The sequence below is a fragment of the Malus sylvestris genome, chromosome 17 (genome assembly GCF_916048215.2).
Source record: "Malus sylvestris chromosome 17, drMalSylv7.2, whole genome shotgun sequence".
In the NCBI taxonomy this organism is placed as follows: Eukaryota; Viridiplantae; Streptophyta; class Magnoliopsida; order Rosales; family Rosaceae; genus Malus; species Malus sylvestris.
Genome location: NC_062276.1, coordinates 10435063 through 10453038, shown reverse-complemented (window position 1 = coordinate 10453038; position 17976 = coordinate 10435063). Strand labels below are relative to the sequence as shown.

Below are 17976 nucleotides of genomic sequence, written 5' to 3'. Positions count from 1 at the left end.
AATCAAAACAAATTTTAGAATTCACTGATTGTAAGTTTATAAATGTCATTAAATAATAAGTAATAAAAAAAAACTACAAATATAACTTTCACTACATAATCAAAGCGGTTCAATCTTAAACAAACAAACAAGAAAAAAAAAAGCTTTAAATACTCTAATTTTAAAGTTTCACTTGAATATACATCATTATTATATAATAAAATTGAAAAACAAATTGTTATTGACACTCTAAATATACCAGTGTACCCTCCAAATTTTTATATTTAGGACTGGTTTGAGATAGTGGTTCTTTTAAAAAAAAAAAGGTTATTAGAAAATATGAAGCATCAAATGTCTTTGGTAAAACAATTTTGTTTAATTGACATTAATGACAATAGAAAAACATAGAAAATCAGAAGCAGGGTCTACTATGCTTCTAAAAAAAGTGCTTATTTTTTTCAAAACATAGTAATCAGTGCACATTTAATGAAATTTTCAAATACCAAATATATCCCCACATTTTTTACAAAATTACAATTATTGCTTTTACATTATACTCTTTGACAATTATTATATCATATTAAATAGTATATCATTTTTACTCATTTAATAAATTTAGAGCAATTTATATAAAAGTTTTCCAAACACTCAGATACTATTATTTTTTTTTTGTTAAAAGCACTTTTACAAAAAAAAAAAGTTTACAAACACTCAACAACTTTATTTTATAGTTGTTTTTCTCACAACACAATAGAAGTAGTCTTATTTTCCCTTCAAATTTGAGCCCTTGTGTGATTGCACTTTTTGCTTTTAGGATTGAATTTAAATATTTACGTGATGACAATAAGGGGGCGAGGTCTTTAAGAAACAACGAACATAATCGCAACTAGCACAAGCCACAAACACTAGCAAGATAATGACACAGTACGATCACAATGGCAAAGCAATATCAAGGCAAGAACAAGAAGGGCAAAACAACTCAGCAAGGCAACAAAAGCAAACTGCAACAAATTTTAGGGCAAAGGGCAAAACCTAAAACATAAACTTTAGGGCAAGACAAAAGTAAAGCAATCCACGGAAAAGGAAGACAAGGTGAAGGCAAAGACAAAACAGTGAAGCGAGCACATCATGTTTTAAAGGCAAAGGAAACGAAAGCATAATCATCATTCTCAAGTGTCGGGCATGTGGGTGCATGAATAAACCTAGCTAGATTTGTGCACACACAGTGAAGCAAGCACATCATGATTCAACTAATAATCGAACTATGCTTATACCAAGTTAAACAAAGTATTTGAGAATTCTCTCATAATTTCACAGACACACTCACAAATCACAATCCTTTATTATTCTCTTCCAAAGGAAAACAAGATGCAATAATCCAAAACATGAAATAAATCAAACTTAATCGTACTAGAAAACCTATACCTATAAACACTAAGAAACTAATAAAAAAGATTTCGTAACTTTAAATTTAACCAAAAGCATTCAATGAACTTTGGTTAACCATAAGGACAAAATCAAACCACAGACTTGGCCCATTCGAACAATTTATCTCATATGCCCCTAACTCCTTCGGCCTTCACCTGTTAATTTTGTTTTTTTATGACATGAATTTGAGGTCGTCGTTCCATTTTTATTCGGATAAAGAGAGAGAGCTCTAAATGAATAAATGACGACTTCTCTGTTCGGATCTATAGCCTCGGCTCCGTTGATCAAAACTCTTGCCTCGGAACAAATTCGAGAGCCAGTTTTTTTAAATTGTAGATTTGTTTTACTGCGAATCTTGATGGTCATGTCCTTCGATTATGAATGAGTGCTTACCATGTGCTGGTAGTTTGTTTGTAAACTTGCTTTTTCATTTGTTGTCAGTTTGAATTGGATGAACAAATGTCCCTGTATTACAACCTGCAAAAATAGGGATAAAAACACTTTAAATACTTGAAAGAGTACAAGATTATCGTAGTATAGCAGCTCTAACAATGTTGTTTTTCACAGGGATTGAATGAATAATGTGTATCAAATCAAATCTTAATTAATTACTTGAAACAAAGTTTGAGAAAAAGTCGATTTTTGATTTCAAATACTAAAAACGAATTTAATAGAAAATAATTAAATAAAGTGATAAAATAAAATAAACTAAAAGAAAATAGTTTTTGAAAATTAAATTGTAAAAGCCTAAGGTTCCGCCGTCACCTTAACAATCCTATGCAGTTCTTTCAATTACTTGTGAATTACACATGTATATTTGAAGATTAGGTTTTCCTAATATATGCCTACTTAGACCCCCAACATAGAGCGTATATTAAACATACAATCCGTCTGTGGTATTCAAATCAAATGTAAACATGCATGACTCATTAAGCTTTGTAAAACCTTTTGAAAAATCATACAACCCTTAAGACATGGTATTCATCCTAAGTGAACTTGCACATATTAATCACAAGAAGCGTTCGTCAACTTCAGGAACTGACCTCCAACCAAAATTACATCAATTTACTTTTCTAAAAATCCTAATGGTAGCTAAGTATTAAGACAATTAAATAGTTTAAACCAGTGATTAATAATTCAAAATCTACATGCATAATATCATAAGTAAATTGAAAAGAAACTACATTTTCTTGCTAAGGCTTGTGGCCTCGCCCTAACAAACGGAAATTAGTACTAACAACTATAAAACAAAATATTATTAAAAACAAGGATAGAAAGCACCTTGAAAATAAACTTGAATTGTCAAAAGCAATTCTCCAACTAGTGCGTGTGTTCTCTCCCTTTCCCCTTGTCTTCTCTACCCCAAAAACCCTAATGGCTAAAAAGCCTTATTTATACTACTAGAAAATAAAACTCTACCCAGAAAAAGTCTTAGAATAATACTAGGAAACCAAATAAATTAAAATAAATTAGGAAACATAGTCATAAATTAACTGGTAAAATTCGTCCAAAATCTGCACTACCTCAAAATAGCCACGTTTCTAGATCTTCAGGGCTCCAAAACAGGCCCAAAATGGCTAGAATTAAAGCTTGAGATGTAGAACCCAAAAGACATCATCTTGGATGCCAAAAAGCCCAAAAAATCACAAAACGTCAGTTTGACAACACTACGCTCTGCTCCTTTGTTTCATCACTATAAATAAACCGCTTGGTATAAAATTATGAAACTTTGATACGATCAAGTCAACAGAATCACGAACATTCTCCAATTGGAATCACTCCAAAATTCATCCGTTTGACTATTTTTTTCTCTAGAGGAAGTCGAATGTCCTATATTAAGAATATAAATCAAAGTATCAAACTTCTCACAAAATAACTAATAAATTAATATTAATAATAGGGTAAAATATATAGTATAAAATCAACTTATCAGTCCCTTTCCATTTTGGAGAAGGCACATCGGTTCACATGGTTTATATGAAGCAGTTGCGACTGCTCGTATATGGGCACTGTTTGGAAACCGACGTGTTTGTTCGGTAAACAAAGCAACTTGTCTTCATTAGACACGACCCAATTGAAACGGTACTTTGATATTATTTCCTCCAACAATCTGACTTGGAGGATGGGGTGGGTAGCATATTCATTTTTACTTCTCACACATCCCTTATTAATTTTTGTCATTTGATCTTTTTAAATTATTAAAATAGTTTTTGATGAAAATATTTTTAAAACCAATTATTAATAAAAATGTAAATAAATCATGAAAAAACACTTAAACTTATTCCTAAAAAAAAAGACATAACTAGTGTGTTATTTCAGGAAGCAATACAAGTCCTTTTGAAACGCAAAAATATTTTCTCTAAAACTGTTTTGAGTCATTTTAAAAGTACTCCGAAACAAAACATAAATCTATTGTATACAATATGTTATATTTAATTTTTTTTATTATTTATCAAGCACACAAACAGTGAACCGCGTAATGGGGCACCTTTCAAGGGGTTCACACTTTGGTCAAAATTTCGACTAATCCAATTTGCCACCTAATGACTTAAACGCATCATTGTCCATAGATAACCCCAAAAGGAAGTGGAGACAATTATTAATTAGGAAAATGAACGACAATTAAAAAAAAAACTTTAATTTTAATGAAAGATGATAAATAAAGGTGTAGTCAATAGTATCAGAGAAAGGTAAAAATGTAAATTTTCATTAAAAGTAAACAAACCAAGAGTGTTTCATTAAAACTCTCTTATTAATTTGTAGTTTGCTGGAATAATAACTCTTATTTCCAACTTGTTTTTTCTTTGCACCTTCCAAACCAAAAGTCGATCACATGAAATGGTTCACGTGGTTAAAACTTATTTTTTCAACGTGCAGTCACTACAATTTTTATGAGATTCCCAGCAACAATCCCTAACTAACAGGACTGAACCTTTTGCTGATTAATTAATCTTGTTGTCGAGGTTTTCTTAGACAGTCTCTAACTCGTAAAACCTAAAATTTTAAACTCAAAATGTTTAGGTTTTAATCTAGGAACAATTTTATGCTCCAATCCTTATGAGTTACATTTTTAGCTCGAAATTATTAAATAATGAATTTAGGATAATTTTTTCTTAAAGTAACTTAAAAAAAAAAACTATGTAGACTATCCAAATTTAATTTTATAAACATTTTAACCTACAAATATTTAGATTCCGATGAAAAATCACTAAAATAAAACCATGAAACTCGTGGAATACTATGAAAGAATATGAAACACATGAAATAATTTTTTTTAATTATTTTAGCCTTTGGATTTAAATTTGGACAATTAGATTTTTTTTTTATCGTTAGATTTGATCATATTAGATCTTAACTATTGGATTAAATCAAATTTTAAATATAAAATTAGAAAAAAATATACACATATATGATGAGCCAGTTGACTAACTCATGTGAGAATTCTGGGCTAAATTTGTCCTAGAAATGAGTTTTGCGTTAAAACTCATATTTGGCCCAAGGGTTGGAGTAAGTTGAGGTAAGTTTAAAACCTAAAATTTGAGTTTAACTCCAAGAATTGGAGTAGATCAAATGTGGGCAAAGAGATTGACCTATCGTCTTTGGCATATATAATTTCCGAAGTTTACTAATTCAATAGCTTTTACAGGAAAAATGTGTACAGATCTCCACAGAAGATGTCTTGATTACACCTGTTTGGACCCGATTTTACAAAATCAGTTCGGCGTTGGATGGACAAAATATTTGGATCGTTCCTAGGATAAAGATGTTTTTATTTCTCCGATAATTATTCTGATTAACGATATCTAGATATTATCAATCAGAATAGTTATCTTGGAATTTAAGTACATCAACAAATAGATTTTTATCCAACAAAATTGTAGTAGGATTCCATCTTGTCATATGGCCTTCATGCATGGTTACGGTTGGATATATCAACATGGGGTTTGATTAGAGTTGTTAGGTGCATGGTCTTTATGCATGCATAGGTGACTTGCAAGTGCGATAAGTTCCAGTAGTAAGTTGGATAGGTGTCTGCAACGTGTGGGGCGTATAGACATTGAGAAAAACAAGGTGATTGTTTTGGATGTGAAAAGAGCCGTGTGTGACTATCCAACAAATTCAATGATGGGATAAAGTTAAGTCAAAGTGGGAATAAAACAGGATTAGTATGCAGAGTCCTTATGTGCTGATCGTTTTATTTCTCAGAATATTCCATTACAAGTCTTTAGGTGCAATTGAAATCCTCTGCTTATCATTCAGGCCGTGGCAAGCTAACTCGTCCCTATAAATACAAGATGTCGTGCAACATTTCAAGCTCTCCAATTCAACACACAACTGCCCTGCGCAAACTCTCTCAACAACTGAGATTTTTATTTTCTCTTTTCGCTGACACATCTTCCATTGGCATCAACAGCACTGTGAAAGCAACCGGTGATATCTTAAGTCTGCATAGATAGCTCTGTCACCGTAGGGTCAGCCGATCTCGCAACATCTTCTGTTGGCATCAACAGCACTGCGGCGAGGACGGTTGATTACCTATCCAAGTCTTGGTCGAGAAGGATTTCTGAATCCTTATTGGTTGAGGTCATCTCATCAGCCTTCTCGGTGAAGTGAGGTGTTACGAGTTACTACATTCGGCACATTGGAAGCCGAATTGGATATTGAACTTCACTAAGTTAGCAGCCTTGTCTTCAGGCTCTAGAACCCGAAAGCCGAGACGTGTTCCTTTCTCGGCCACAATCGCAAGATCAAGAAGTCAGCAGCGCACCCAACGCAACATCAACAAATTTTACTCATCGGTCGAGCTCGGTCGAGCTCGACCGACGAGTTGGCATGCCCTGCATTCACAAAATGACGTAGTTAGCTTATAGATTACTCAGCCTGCGCGCCACGTAGGCTTGGTAGTTTTTAGGGCCAACATTTTGGCACGCCCGGTGGGACCCAGTGCTAAAACTACGAAGTTCACGTGATATATCTCGATCAGGCTTTAAGGGATGAGTGTCATTGCCTATTAAAGAAGCAAAAACAACTTCTCGAGAGATTGGGAAGAAGTTCTGAAAGGCAAGAGGCCGGGGGGCAAATTTCCACTCCGGCCTCAACCAATATTCGGCCTAAGAAAATTGTTAATTTGGCCGAAGAACAAAGGCCACCTATTTTTGCGGTCGAGACTGGAAGTGTGGTAGGCCTAGAAGAAAATGTTCAAGTTTCTGAGCCACAAATTGACTCAGAAAATGATTCGTCAGAGGAATGCTCCAATAACGAACAAGGCCGCAACATTGGCTTAGCCCAAGAAACCACGACAATTGATATGATTATTGGCGATAAAGCCGATATGGAGAAATCTCATTCGGCTAAGATGTTTGAATTAAAAGTCAAAATTATTATGCCCCCGCATAGTAATTGTTCAATACATTCCGCAGCCGATGATAAAAAATATTTCGCCAAGTCGAAAATATTTGGAGGAAAATCTTTATTCGGCCTAGAGCGAAATCAATGTGAAGATTTTGTTATTACAAGATCTCGACTTGGAATAAAGCATCGTCGGCCTCCTCCTAACTATGGTTCGGCCAATTTTCTTGTCGTTTGTTAAATATATATATATATATATATATATATATGTTATTTTCTTAAACATACGGCTTTGCAAGCCGATGCATAAGAAAATAAGGGGGCAACAACATTCTGGCCTAATAAAAAATTTGGTCGAATACACTTGTTTGACTATTTTGGCCAAATGCATTTAGTTGTGAACTTTGCTTACAAAAGCCTCGGCCTCGGCCCCATTACGAAACAAAGCATCAGTCAAAACGTATATATATATATATAAGTCCGGACGTCATGAATCCACTGTTCCCTTTATAATAGCTAAAAGGTAGGCTACTTTTTGTTGGTGATTTGGCGCATGATGTCCACTTTTGCTGCATCCTTTCTTGGGGTAGGCCGAACTGCTCATGAAAATTCTGCTCGACCTCGGCCAAGATTTTCTTGGCCTCGGTCCAATGTCTCTTCGACGAGTTACTTACAATCAAGATTCACCATGGCAAGTTATTGTTATATGCTGCTTAGCATGACCGAGGAGATTTGGTCGAGTAAAATTATTAAAGCTTTGTTTCTCGGCCCGCCAAGCATACATAAATTTCCTTGACCTCGGCCTAAATGATTTTTTCGACCTGAAAATCCGAGCTACCAAGATTATTACTTCTTTGATCATACCTTTGGTCATCAAGTCGCTGGGCTAGCTTTCTCACCCTATCAAATGCTAATAAATAGAATGCATGCATATATGCATGTGCATGAAAGGGACAAGGGGGCTGATGGTTGCAGACTTTGTCAATAAAGTGATGTGGGAGGACTATAAAAGCACATATATACACACACACACATATATATATATATATATATATATATATATATATATATATAGAGAGAGAGAGAGAGAGAGGTCTCTTTCAAGACGTGTTAGGCTATGGAGTGGATTCCTCGACCGTACATTTCTTCGACTGAGCTAATTTCCTTAACCATTCGGCCTATGGGCCGAAGCTCAAGGAAACTGGGGGGCAATGTTTGGACCCGATTTTACAAAATCAGTTCGGCGTTGGATGGACAAAATATTTGGATCGTTCCTAGGATAAAGATGTTTTTATTTCTCCGATAATTATTCTGATTAACAATATCTAGATATTATCAATCAGAATAGTTATCTTGGAATTTAAGTACATCAACAAATAGATTTTTATCCAACAAAACTGTAGTAGGATTCCATCTTGTCATATGGCCTTCATGCATGGCTGCGGTTAGATATATCAACATGGGGTTTGATTAGAGTTGTTAGGTGCATGGTCTTTATGCATGCATATGTGACTTTCAGGTGGGATAAGTTCCAGTAGTAAGTTGGATAGGTGTCTGCAATGTGTGGGGCGTATATACATTGAGAAAAACAAGGTGATTGTTTTGGATGTGAAAAGAGCCGTATGTGACTATCCAACAAATTCAGTGATGGGATAAAGTTAAGTCAAAGTGAGAATAAAACAGGATTAGTATGCAGAGTCCTTATGTGCTAATCGTTTTATTTCTCAGAATATTCCATTACAAGTCTTTAGGTGCAATTGAAATCCTCTACTTATCATTTAAGCCGTGGCAAGCTAACTTGTCCCTATAAATACAAGATGTCGTGCAACATTTCAAGCTCTCAAATTCAACACACAACTGCCCTGCGCAAACTCTCTCAACAACTGAGATTTTTATTTTCTCTTTTCGCTGACACATCTTCCGTTGGTATCAACAGCACTGTGAAAGCAACCGGTGATATCTTAAGTCGACATAGATAGCTCTGTCACCGTAGGGTCAGCCGATCTCGCAGCATCTTCCGTTGGCATCAACAACACTGCGGCGAGGACGGTTGATTACCTATCCAAGTCTTGGTCGAGAAGGATTTCTGAATCCTTATTGGTCGAGGTCATCTCATCAGTCTTCTCGGCGAAGTGAGGTGTTACAAGTTACTACATTCGGCATATTGTAAGCCGAATTGGATATTGAAATTCGCTAAGTTAGCAGCCTTGTCTTCAGGCTCTAGAACCCGAAGGCCGAGACGTGTTCCTTCCTCGGCCACAATCGCAAAATCAAGAAGTCAGCAGCGCACCCAACGCAACATCAACAAATTTTACTCCTCGGCCGAGCTTGGTCGATGAGTTGGCACGCCCCGCATTCATCGAAGGACGTAGTTAGCTTATAGATTACTCGGTCTGCGCGCCACTGTTTGGGCCCAAAATAACAGTTTGGGCCGAGTGTAGGGTCATTCTCGGCCCTGGAGGCCTTGCGGCAAGAATACCACGGATCGTTCAGTATGTGGGCCTCCAAACCTAGGTCGGCTAGGTCATAACGCAAGAGGTCGAATCCTAGTGCAATAGGGACTCTCGACGAGATCAATAATCTAGAAAGCGAATCCGGCTCAGTTAAGGACTAGATTCGTAGTCCTAGCGGAGATAGGACTGATCGAGGGGATGTTAATCCGGAGAAGGAGACCTAGTCCGAATAGGATTGGAACTCGGGCTCGATGTGCTGCTACTATAAATACAAGCCATTCAGCAACTGTGGAAGCCCCCACAAAATCAATACAAAATTGCCCTGCGCAAACTCTCACAACTTGTGATTTTTCTTCTTCCTTTTTCGCTGACACATCTTCCGTTGGCATCAACAGCACTGTGGAAGCAACCGGTGATATCTTAAGTCGGCATAGATAGCTCTGTCACCGTAGAGTCAGTCGGTCTCGCAGTATCTTCCGTTGGCATCAACAGCACTGCGGCGAAAAAGATTGATTACCTATCCAAGTCTCGGTCGAGAAGGGTTTCTAAATCCTTATTGGTCGAGGTCATCTCATCAGCCTTCTCGGCGAATTGAGGTGTTACAGTTATTACATTCGGCACATTGAAAGCCGAATTTGATATTGAACTTCGTAAGAATAGTAACCTTGTCTTCAGGTTCGAGAGCCCAAGAGGCCGAGACGTGTTCATTTCTCGGCCGTAATCGCAAGACGCAGAAGTCAGTAGCGCGACCCAACGCAACATCAACAAATTTACTCCTCGGCCGAGCTCGGCCGACAAGTTGGCACGCCCCGCATTCACCGAAGGACGTAGTTAGCTCATTAATTACTCGGCCTGCGCGCCACGTAGGTTTTGTAGTTTCTAGGGTCAACATTTTGGCACGCCCAGTGGGACCCAGTGCTAAACTACGAAGTTCATGCCAATTGAAACACGATCGGTAAAAAAGAAAACAACTATGGGAAAGTCGACAACCGATTTGCCGAATCAAAGCCTGGGACAAAGTGTGCCGTAGGCGCAGAATCCCCTTAGCGCTGTGACACCTGAGTCCACGAGCGCGACTCGCCGAGAGAGAGAAGTTAATCTCGGCGGTCAACTCCGTGGTTTAGAAATCCCTAACAGAAACACATGCGTTCTCAATGAAGGGATAGTAGAGGAGTGTGACGAGGATGGTGGTGAAGGATCTGACCCACCAACGAGGTCGTTTCTCCGAAAGCGACTAGACGAGCAGTCTCGGTCAGTCGAGCAGACGTTCAGTCGAGGCATTGACAAGCTGCATGACGCGATACTCAGTTCCAATGATCGACAAACCAGGCTGCTCGAAATGCTGGTTAGTCAAGTTGGTGGCAGCAGGCCTTTCGATCTTCGCCAACATTGTTTACCAGGAAACAACCCGGTACCGATTGTACCGGCCGAGCCTATTCCTGCCCCGCTCAAACCAATTAACTTGGAGAAAGGAGGAGGGTCGAATAGTAGGTCAGACGGGACCGACCAGAGGGTCGAAGCAACACCTGTTGATATGACCGAAGTTCAGCGGATGATCGACTCGGCCATGAAGAAAGGGCCAAAGTTTCCCAAGTTTATTCATCCGTACCCAGCTTATGTGGAAATGTTTGGTTACCCGAAGGGTTTCAAGATCCCAGATTTTAGTCTTTTTACCGGTGAATCATCCCTGTCTTCGTTGGAGCACGTGGCTCGTTTCACCGCGCAATGCGAAGATGTTAATAGTGATTTCCACAAGTTACGGCTGTTCAATTTTTCATTGACCGGCTCGGCATTTGCCTGGTACATCAATCTCCCGCCTAATTCCGTCCAAAACTGGGAGGAGTTGGTCGAGAAGTTCCATGAGCAGTTTTATCGGCCGGGGATGGAGATGTCAGTCTCTTCATTAGCACGGATGGCTCAAGCATCTGATGAGTCACCAATGGATTATCTTACCAGGTTCAAATCGGCTAGGAATTGGTGCCGAGTGCCTTTACCCGAAGTCGAATTTGTCAGGCTTGCTTTGAACGACCTTGACGTCGAATACAAAAAGAAATTCTTGGGGGCAAATTTTCGGGATATGTACGAATTGGCCCAACATGTCGAGCAGTATGATTATTTGCTCCGCGAGGAAAAGACTTCGAAGACTCCAACTAGGGGAACGATTTACAAGAACCCTACTGTCAATTATGCATCAACCGAGGATGAATGTGTTAGTGTGGATGCGGCTGAGATAGTAATAGATAAGCCATACATTTGCAAGGCATTGACTCAGGTTGATTCTAGAGAAGCCAAAAGTCGCTCGGCCACTGAAGGAACATCGAAACCGTCAAAGGTTTATACTTTTGATATTACCAAGGCTGACGTAATTTTTGACCAACTGTTATCAGCAAGAATCATTAAGCTTCGGCCCGGTCATAACATTCCTAAGGCCGAAGAGCTTAAAGGAAAGGTGTATTGCAAATACCACAATTCGAGCAAACACACGACAAACAATTGCGTCGTATTTCGCGATAACGTCCAAAGCTGGATTGATAATGGCAAATTGAAGTTTCCCGAGAAGAGGATGAGTGTTGATACTGATCCATTCCCCACGGCAACAGTAAACATGGTCGACGCGTACCTACCCAAGGACAAAGGGAAAGGCAAGGCTGAAGTGGTTGAGACACAACGCCCGCGGAATCAGAATGTTCGGCCACGGTTCATAGCCGATTTTCGTTCAAATAAACCACCTACGGCTTTAACGGGGCCCGCTATTGTCAAATCTATGATGGATTATAGCACCGATGAAGATAGTGGGACGGCGGTTTTGTGCAGGAAATGTAGAGCGAAAGTCGACAGTGAACCAGATGAGAAGCCTTCTTCGTAACCTGTAGCCGTAACTCGGCAAAAGATAGCCAATGAAGGCCAACATCATGGGGTTTTTGGGAGGCTCGGTCCTAAAGTACGGATGGAAGAGACACCCCCGGTCAGGCGGCGCCTCAATTTTGATGATTCATTTTATGACGATGATTACTATAAGCGTAATTCTAGCAGTTCAGGATCATCGCGGAATCAAAAGACCTTCAAGCCTCCCGAGCCTAAAGACCAACGTTGGTATACATACCATTCTTCGAAGGGCGTCTACACAGCGTTGTCCAAATCTCAGAAACGCCGGCATCAACGGATAGATTGCATGGCTCGCCGACGAGCAGCCCAAGAAACTTCGGCCCCTAAGTGGCGGCCGAAGGATACAGTTGCCACTGATAAGGAGCGACCACCTCCAGCAATTATGACAGAGTTGGCTCAGGGGAAACGGTTGGTCGATCAAGATGTCGAGACCATGTTTGAAGAAGCTGATAAACGGATCAAACTTCTCATTCGACCAGGGGAAATGAAGGCACGTCTTGAACATTTCAGGCAAGAGGCCGAAAACAAATTATCCCCGCCAGTTATACAAGAGCCTTTGGTCAAAATTTGACGGAATTTGCATCCCCCGTTCCTTGGGGAGTCTTTAGAGTATATGCGAGAATTTCATAAGAATCATTCGGCTAACGATCTGTATGGTTTGCCGAAGGCATGCCAGGACACCATCGATCTGATCCTAACTTGTCCGGATGCTGAGCGGATCATCCAGAAGACCTCAGATCCAGGATTGAAAGCAAGGTTCCAGCACATACGAGAAGCTCGTGTCTTTGGATTTGAAGTCGACCTGTACACCGATATCAATGCAGCCGACCTTCCTTTCTCGCTGGAGGACCTTCAGTATTTACGATATCACTTTGAAGTATTTTCGGCGGTTTCTCTCTTCGGCCTTACGACCGATGAAATCGCACGTATTGCCCGTCTGGATGCTTATCTCAACACTAGGGATGCTCGGCTACACTACCAGGAGCAGGTTCAGGTCCTGACCCCAAGTTCATTGTCAATCTCAACCTTACCTGAGGCGGTCACGCAGAACCAACAAGTCGTCGAAGCAGCTCCACCGAGTGACGTCATTGAAGAAGGGACAGAAGAGTCTCGTTGTCCGACTTTGACGACAATTGAGTCCGTAGTCGCCGACCAACCGAACGAGGAGGGTCTTAACCAGATGGGCCCTTCAGTCCTGGATAATATGGAAATCAGTATGGTCCATGTGTTACCTGCCGATTTTCAATCAAGCACGGCTCAACCAAATTTCCTTGATGGAGATGTGGTTGCCGAGGAACCCGGCCATGTTGATTTTGTATCGATTGCTGAAGGCGAGTCAACAGCAAAAGATGATAGTCTAAAGGTCGCTTTGGCCGAATTGTTCCCTCGTTCATCGTCGGCCAAGCTTCACCATTTAAAGCCACTGTATGTGACGGCCCACATCGAGGGATATCCAGTAGGGGTGGGCACTTGGAACCGAAAACCGAAACCGAAACACGAATCGAATCAAACCGCACCAAACGGTTTGGTTTTGCGGTTTTGAAACGGTTTCGGTTTCAAAACCGAACCGCAGCACACAAAACGGTTTGGTTTCGGTTTTGGGTTTTCAAAACCGCATCGAAACCGAAACCGAAACCGAAACCGCACGTTTTTATTTTTATTTAGTTCATTCAACTAGGTTATACTGATTATACATTTAGTTTTGCGGTTCTGGGTTTGCACTTTCAGCTTCTGCGCCGCCTCCTTGCATCTCCGCATCTGCTTTGCGACCTGGTCACCTGACTGCCTGCTCTGCTTGCATCTGCTTCTGCCTGCCTGCCTGCGAGCGAGTCGCGACTGCTTCTGCATCTGCTTCTGCGGCTGCCTGCGGCAGCCTGCGAGCGACTGCTTCTGCGGCTTGCTTCTGCTTCTGCAACTGCTTCTGCAGCTTGCTTTCATCTCTGCCTTGCCTCCAATCTTGGAGTCGACACACCCAGAGGTAAAAATTTCTCATCCTCTGTCTTCAATTTCATATATGTTGTTAGATTAATTGGAATGTTAGGCAGGTTTGGGTTTGGCAAAAAATTACTAATCTACATGTTGAAGTCGACACACTCAGTGGAGTAATTAATAATTATTAATCTAAGCAGTCTTCAATTTCGAAAAACTCAGGTTTGGGATATTAGTAATTAATTCGAATGTTGTTAGATTAAGTCGAATGTTAGGCAGGTTTGTTCAAATGTCAGACTGTTATACTATACAATAAGATGAAAGGTAATTTGTTAACAGAGCTTCTACCGAGAGATCCACTTCGATGTATGCATTTTACGGGCACAAACCCACAGTAACTTCCCTGTTATATTTGAGAGGAGAGCGTTACCTGGAACGACAAGCCTGTGCTGAACATGAGAACAAGTACGAACTCAAAGTATTGATCAATGGACCATAAAGATTCCAACCTTCAATGTGTGCAGGCTTAAGTTTGCCCAGTGATTATACCGTACCTGAGGAAGTCAAAGCTGCGGGTTTTCAAATTTGTGCTGATGAGGTTGGATCGATTGTTGAAGGCCGTGATGTGAAAAAGCTGAAAAGTCATGGTGGTGTGGAGACTATCACAGACAAGCTTGGAACATCAAGTATCAATGGAATTTCTACTTCTGAGAAAATGCTGCATAAGAGAAAAGAAATATATGGAGTTAATAAATTCGCTGAAAAACCATCCCGTGGATTTCTTGTTTATGTGTGGGAAGGGAAGCCCTTCAAGACACTACCCTCATGATACTTGCATTTTGTGCCCTTGTATCTCTGCTTGTTGGGATAATGACAGAAGGTTGGCCAAAGGGTGCCCACGATGGACTTGGAATTGTTGCGAGCATTTTGCTTGTTGTATTTGTCACTGCAACTAGTGATTATAAGCAATCCCTGCAGTTCAAGGACTTGGAGAAGGAGAAGAAAAAAATTACAGTTCAGGCTACTAGAGATGGATTCAGACAGAAGCTGTCCATATATGAACTACTTCCTGGTGACATTGTTCATCTTTCTATTGGAGATCTGGTCCCAGCTGATGGACTTTTTGTTTCAATTGGGTTGTAGTAAACTATTGTGATTGATTGGTGATCAAGTTGAATTTTAGTAGATGTGAATTATGTGATGCGTTTTTGTGCAGTTTTTTGGTGCAGTTTTGTGCAGTTTTTTGGTACAGTTTTGTGCAGTTTTTTGGTGCAGTTTTGGTGCAGTTGTGGTGTAATTTTTGCTGCAGTTTAGCTGCTGTTTTTTGTGCAGTTTTGTGCAGTTTTGGTGTTGTAGCTACTGTTTTTTGTGCAGTTTTTTGCTGCAGTTTCAGTGCAGTTTTTTGCTGCAGGTTTGGTACAGTTTCTTGGTGTTGTTTTGCTGCAGGTTTGGTGCAGTTTTTGGTGCAATTTTGGTGCATATTCATTAATTAATATACAAGGAAAATAAGACCATCTTATACATAAATATGTGTATATTTTAAATTGTACATTTTTTTCTCAAAAACCAAACCGAAACCGTTTGAAACCGCACCAAACCGAACCAAACCGAACCAAACGGTTTGGTTTCATTTCGGTTTTGGCTTCAAAACCGCACCGCACCGCACCGCAAAAAGTTTCGATTTCGGTTGTGGTTTCAATCAAAACCGCACCAAACCGCACCGCGCCCACCCCTAATATCCAGTTTCTAAAGTTTTTGTCGACTATGGAGCTACCGTTAATATCATGCCTTTGAACATCATGAAGGCCTTGCGCCGTTCAAATGACGAGCTTATTCCGTCAGGAATCACAATGAGTAGTTTTGTCGGTGACAAAGCCCATACCAAAGGTGTACTACCGTTAACTGTAAATATTACCGGTCGCACCCATATGACCGCCTTTTTCGTGGTTGATTCCAAAACTGAGTATAATGCATTGCTCGGCCGAGATTGGATTCATCAAACCAGTTGTATTCCTTCATCATTGTACCAAGTGCTTGTCTTTTGGGACGGCAAATCGGTCACTATTCATCCGGCCGATAGCCAGCCTTTCGAAGCTAACATGATCCAAGCACGGTATTATGACGATCATGTCGGCTACATTACTTTGCAAGGCTTCAATGAAGAGGGACGGCCAACTCGAATTTCCGTTCAGAAAGCTATTGAGGTTGGCGCCGAGACTGTCCAGCAGGATTCGGCGAGACTCGGATTAGCTAACTTTCTCCCCAAAGCCAATGTTTGACACCGATCGGGAAGCACGCAGGGCCGCGGTTTCATCTACTATGGAACGACTGCTGGCCCATTGGTATACGATATCTAAACAACCAAATTCGGGCGTCAACCTCGTCGAGTTCCTTGCTGAGGGAGATAATGGGCCTGTATTATCTTTTGATAAAATTCGAGCCGCCCCGGCCGAACTCGAATATCATCGGCCCCTTGTTAAGGACCCTTTGGAAGAGATTAATGTTGGGACGGCCAATGACCCATGGCTTTTGTTTATTAGTGCGTTACTTCCTCAACGAATGAAAGACGAGTTTCGTACCTTGCTTACGGAATTCAAAGATTGTTTTGCTTGGAGTTATCATGAAATGCCCAGCTTAGATCGTACTCTGGTCGAGCATGAATTACGTATTAAGCCTGGATTTAAACCTTTCCTTCAGCCACCTCGTCGATTCTCGACCGAAGTACAACTCAGTGTCAAGGACGAACTAGTTCGGCTTTTGAAAGCCGGATTCATTCGGACAGCTCGATATGTCGAATGGTTAGCAAATATCGTTCCTGTATTAAAGAAAAATGGGGCACTGCGCATCTGTACCGATTTTCGCAATCTGAATCTGGCAATTCCCAAAGATGAGTATACAATGCCGATTTCAGATCTGTTAATCGATGTCGCGGCAAATCACGCGATCTTATCCTTTATGGATGGACATGCCGGGTACAACCAAATATTTATTGCCAAAGCCGATGTGCACAAAACTGCTTTCCGTTGCCCGGGGGCACTCGGCACTTATGAATGGGTTGTCATGCCATTCGGCCTCAAGAATGCCGGCGCCACGTACCAACGGGCGATGAACACCATCTTCCATGATTTAATTGGTACCATCGTCGAAGTTTACATCGACGATGTTGTCGTCAAATCTAAACGCCGGTGGACACATCTGGACGATCTCCGACAGGCTTTCCTTCGCATGCGTCAGCACAACCTCAAGATAAACCCTGCCAAGTGTGCCTTCGGTGTCTCGGCCGGGAATTTTCTTGGTTTTCTCGTACATCATCGGGGGATTGAAGTCGATGAGAATAAGGCACGTGCAATCATCAGTGCTCCACCACCGACTACGAAGAAACAACTGCAGTCCTTACTCGGCAAGATAAATTTTCTCCGCCGATTTATAGCTAACTCGGCAGGAAAAATGAAAGCGTTTTCCACGCTTTTGAAACTTAAGAATTCGGATACATTTGCGTGGAGGACCGAGCATCAGGCGGCATTTACACAAATCAAAGTCTCCCTCACAAGGCCGCCTGTTCTTGTTCCACCTCGGCGCGGTAAACCCCTCAAACTATATATTTCGGCGGCTGAAGAGTCCATCGGCTGCCTCCTTGCCCAAGACAATCTTAATCCACCGGAGATCAATTATTCCGCCGTGGAGAAGCTCTGTCTTGCCGTGTTCTTCGCCGCCTCCAAACTCCGGCATTACATGCTTCCGTCGGTCACACAAGTCATTGCCCAGACCGACGTCATCCGGTACATGCTTACCCGGCCGATCGTAAAAGGGAGAATTGGGAAGTGGACGATGGCGTTGTCCGAGTTTAGCCTACAATACGTGCCTCAGAAAGCTGTCAAAGGCCAAGCATTGGCCGATTTCCTGGCTCACCATCCTTCCCCCTATGGTTTTGGGGACACCGATGTCGAAATCG

At 40.8% G+C, this 17976-nt stretch overlaps 1 protein-coding gene and 1 long non-coding RNA gene across 2 annotated transcripts; one reads left to right on the top strand and one right to left on the bottom strand.

The window, feature by feature from the left end:
- Window positions 1–1224: 1224 nt before the first annotated feature.
- On the bottom strand, window positions 1225–2785 carry LOC126612101 (uncharacterized). Its single transcript, XR_007618964.1, has 2 exons — window positions 2689–2785; window positions 1225–1884 (listed from the first exon to the last, which is right to left on the bottom strand). It is a non-coding gene; the product is annotated as an uncharacterized LOC126612101 (long non-coding RNA).
- A 9923-nt stretch (window positions 2786–12708) lies between these two features.
- LOC126611774 (uncharacterized) lies at window positions 12709–15445 on the top strand. The gene is made up of 2 exons (XM_050280136.1): window positions 12709–14140; window positions 14304–15445. The coding sequence occupies exon 1, from the start codon at window positions 12709–12711 to the stop codon at window positions 13636–13638; it is 930 nt and encodes a 309-aa protein (XP_050136093.1). The 3' UTR covers window positions 13639–14140; window positions 14304–15445.
- Window positions 15446–17976: the final 2531 nt, after the last annotated feature.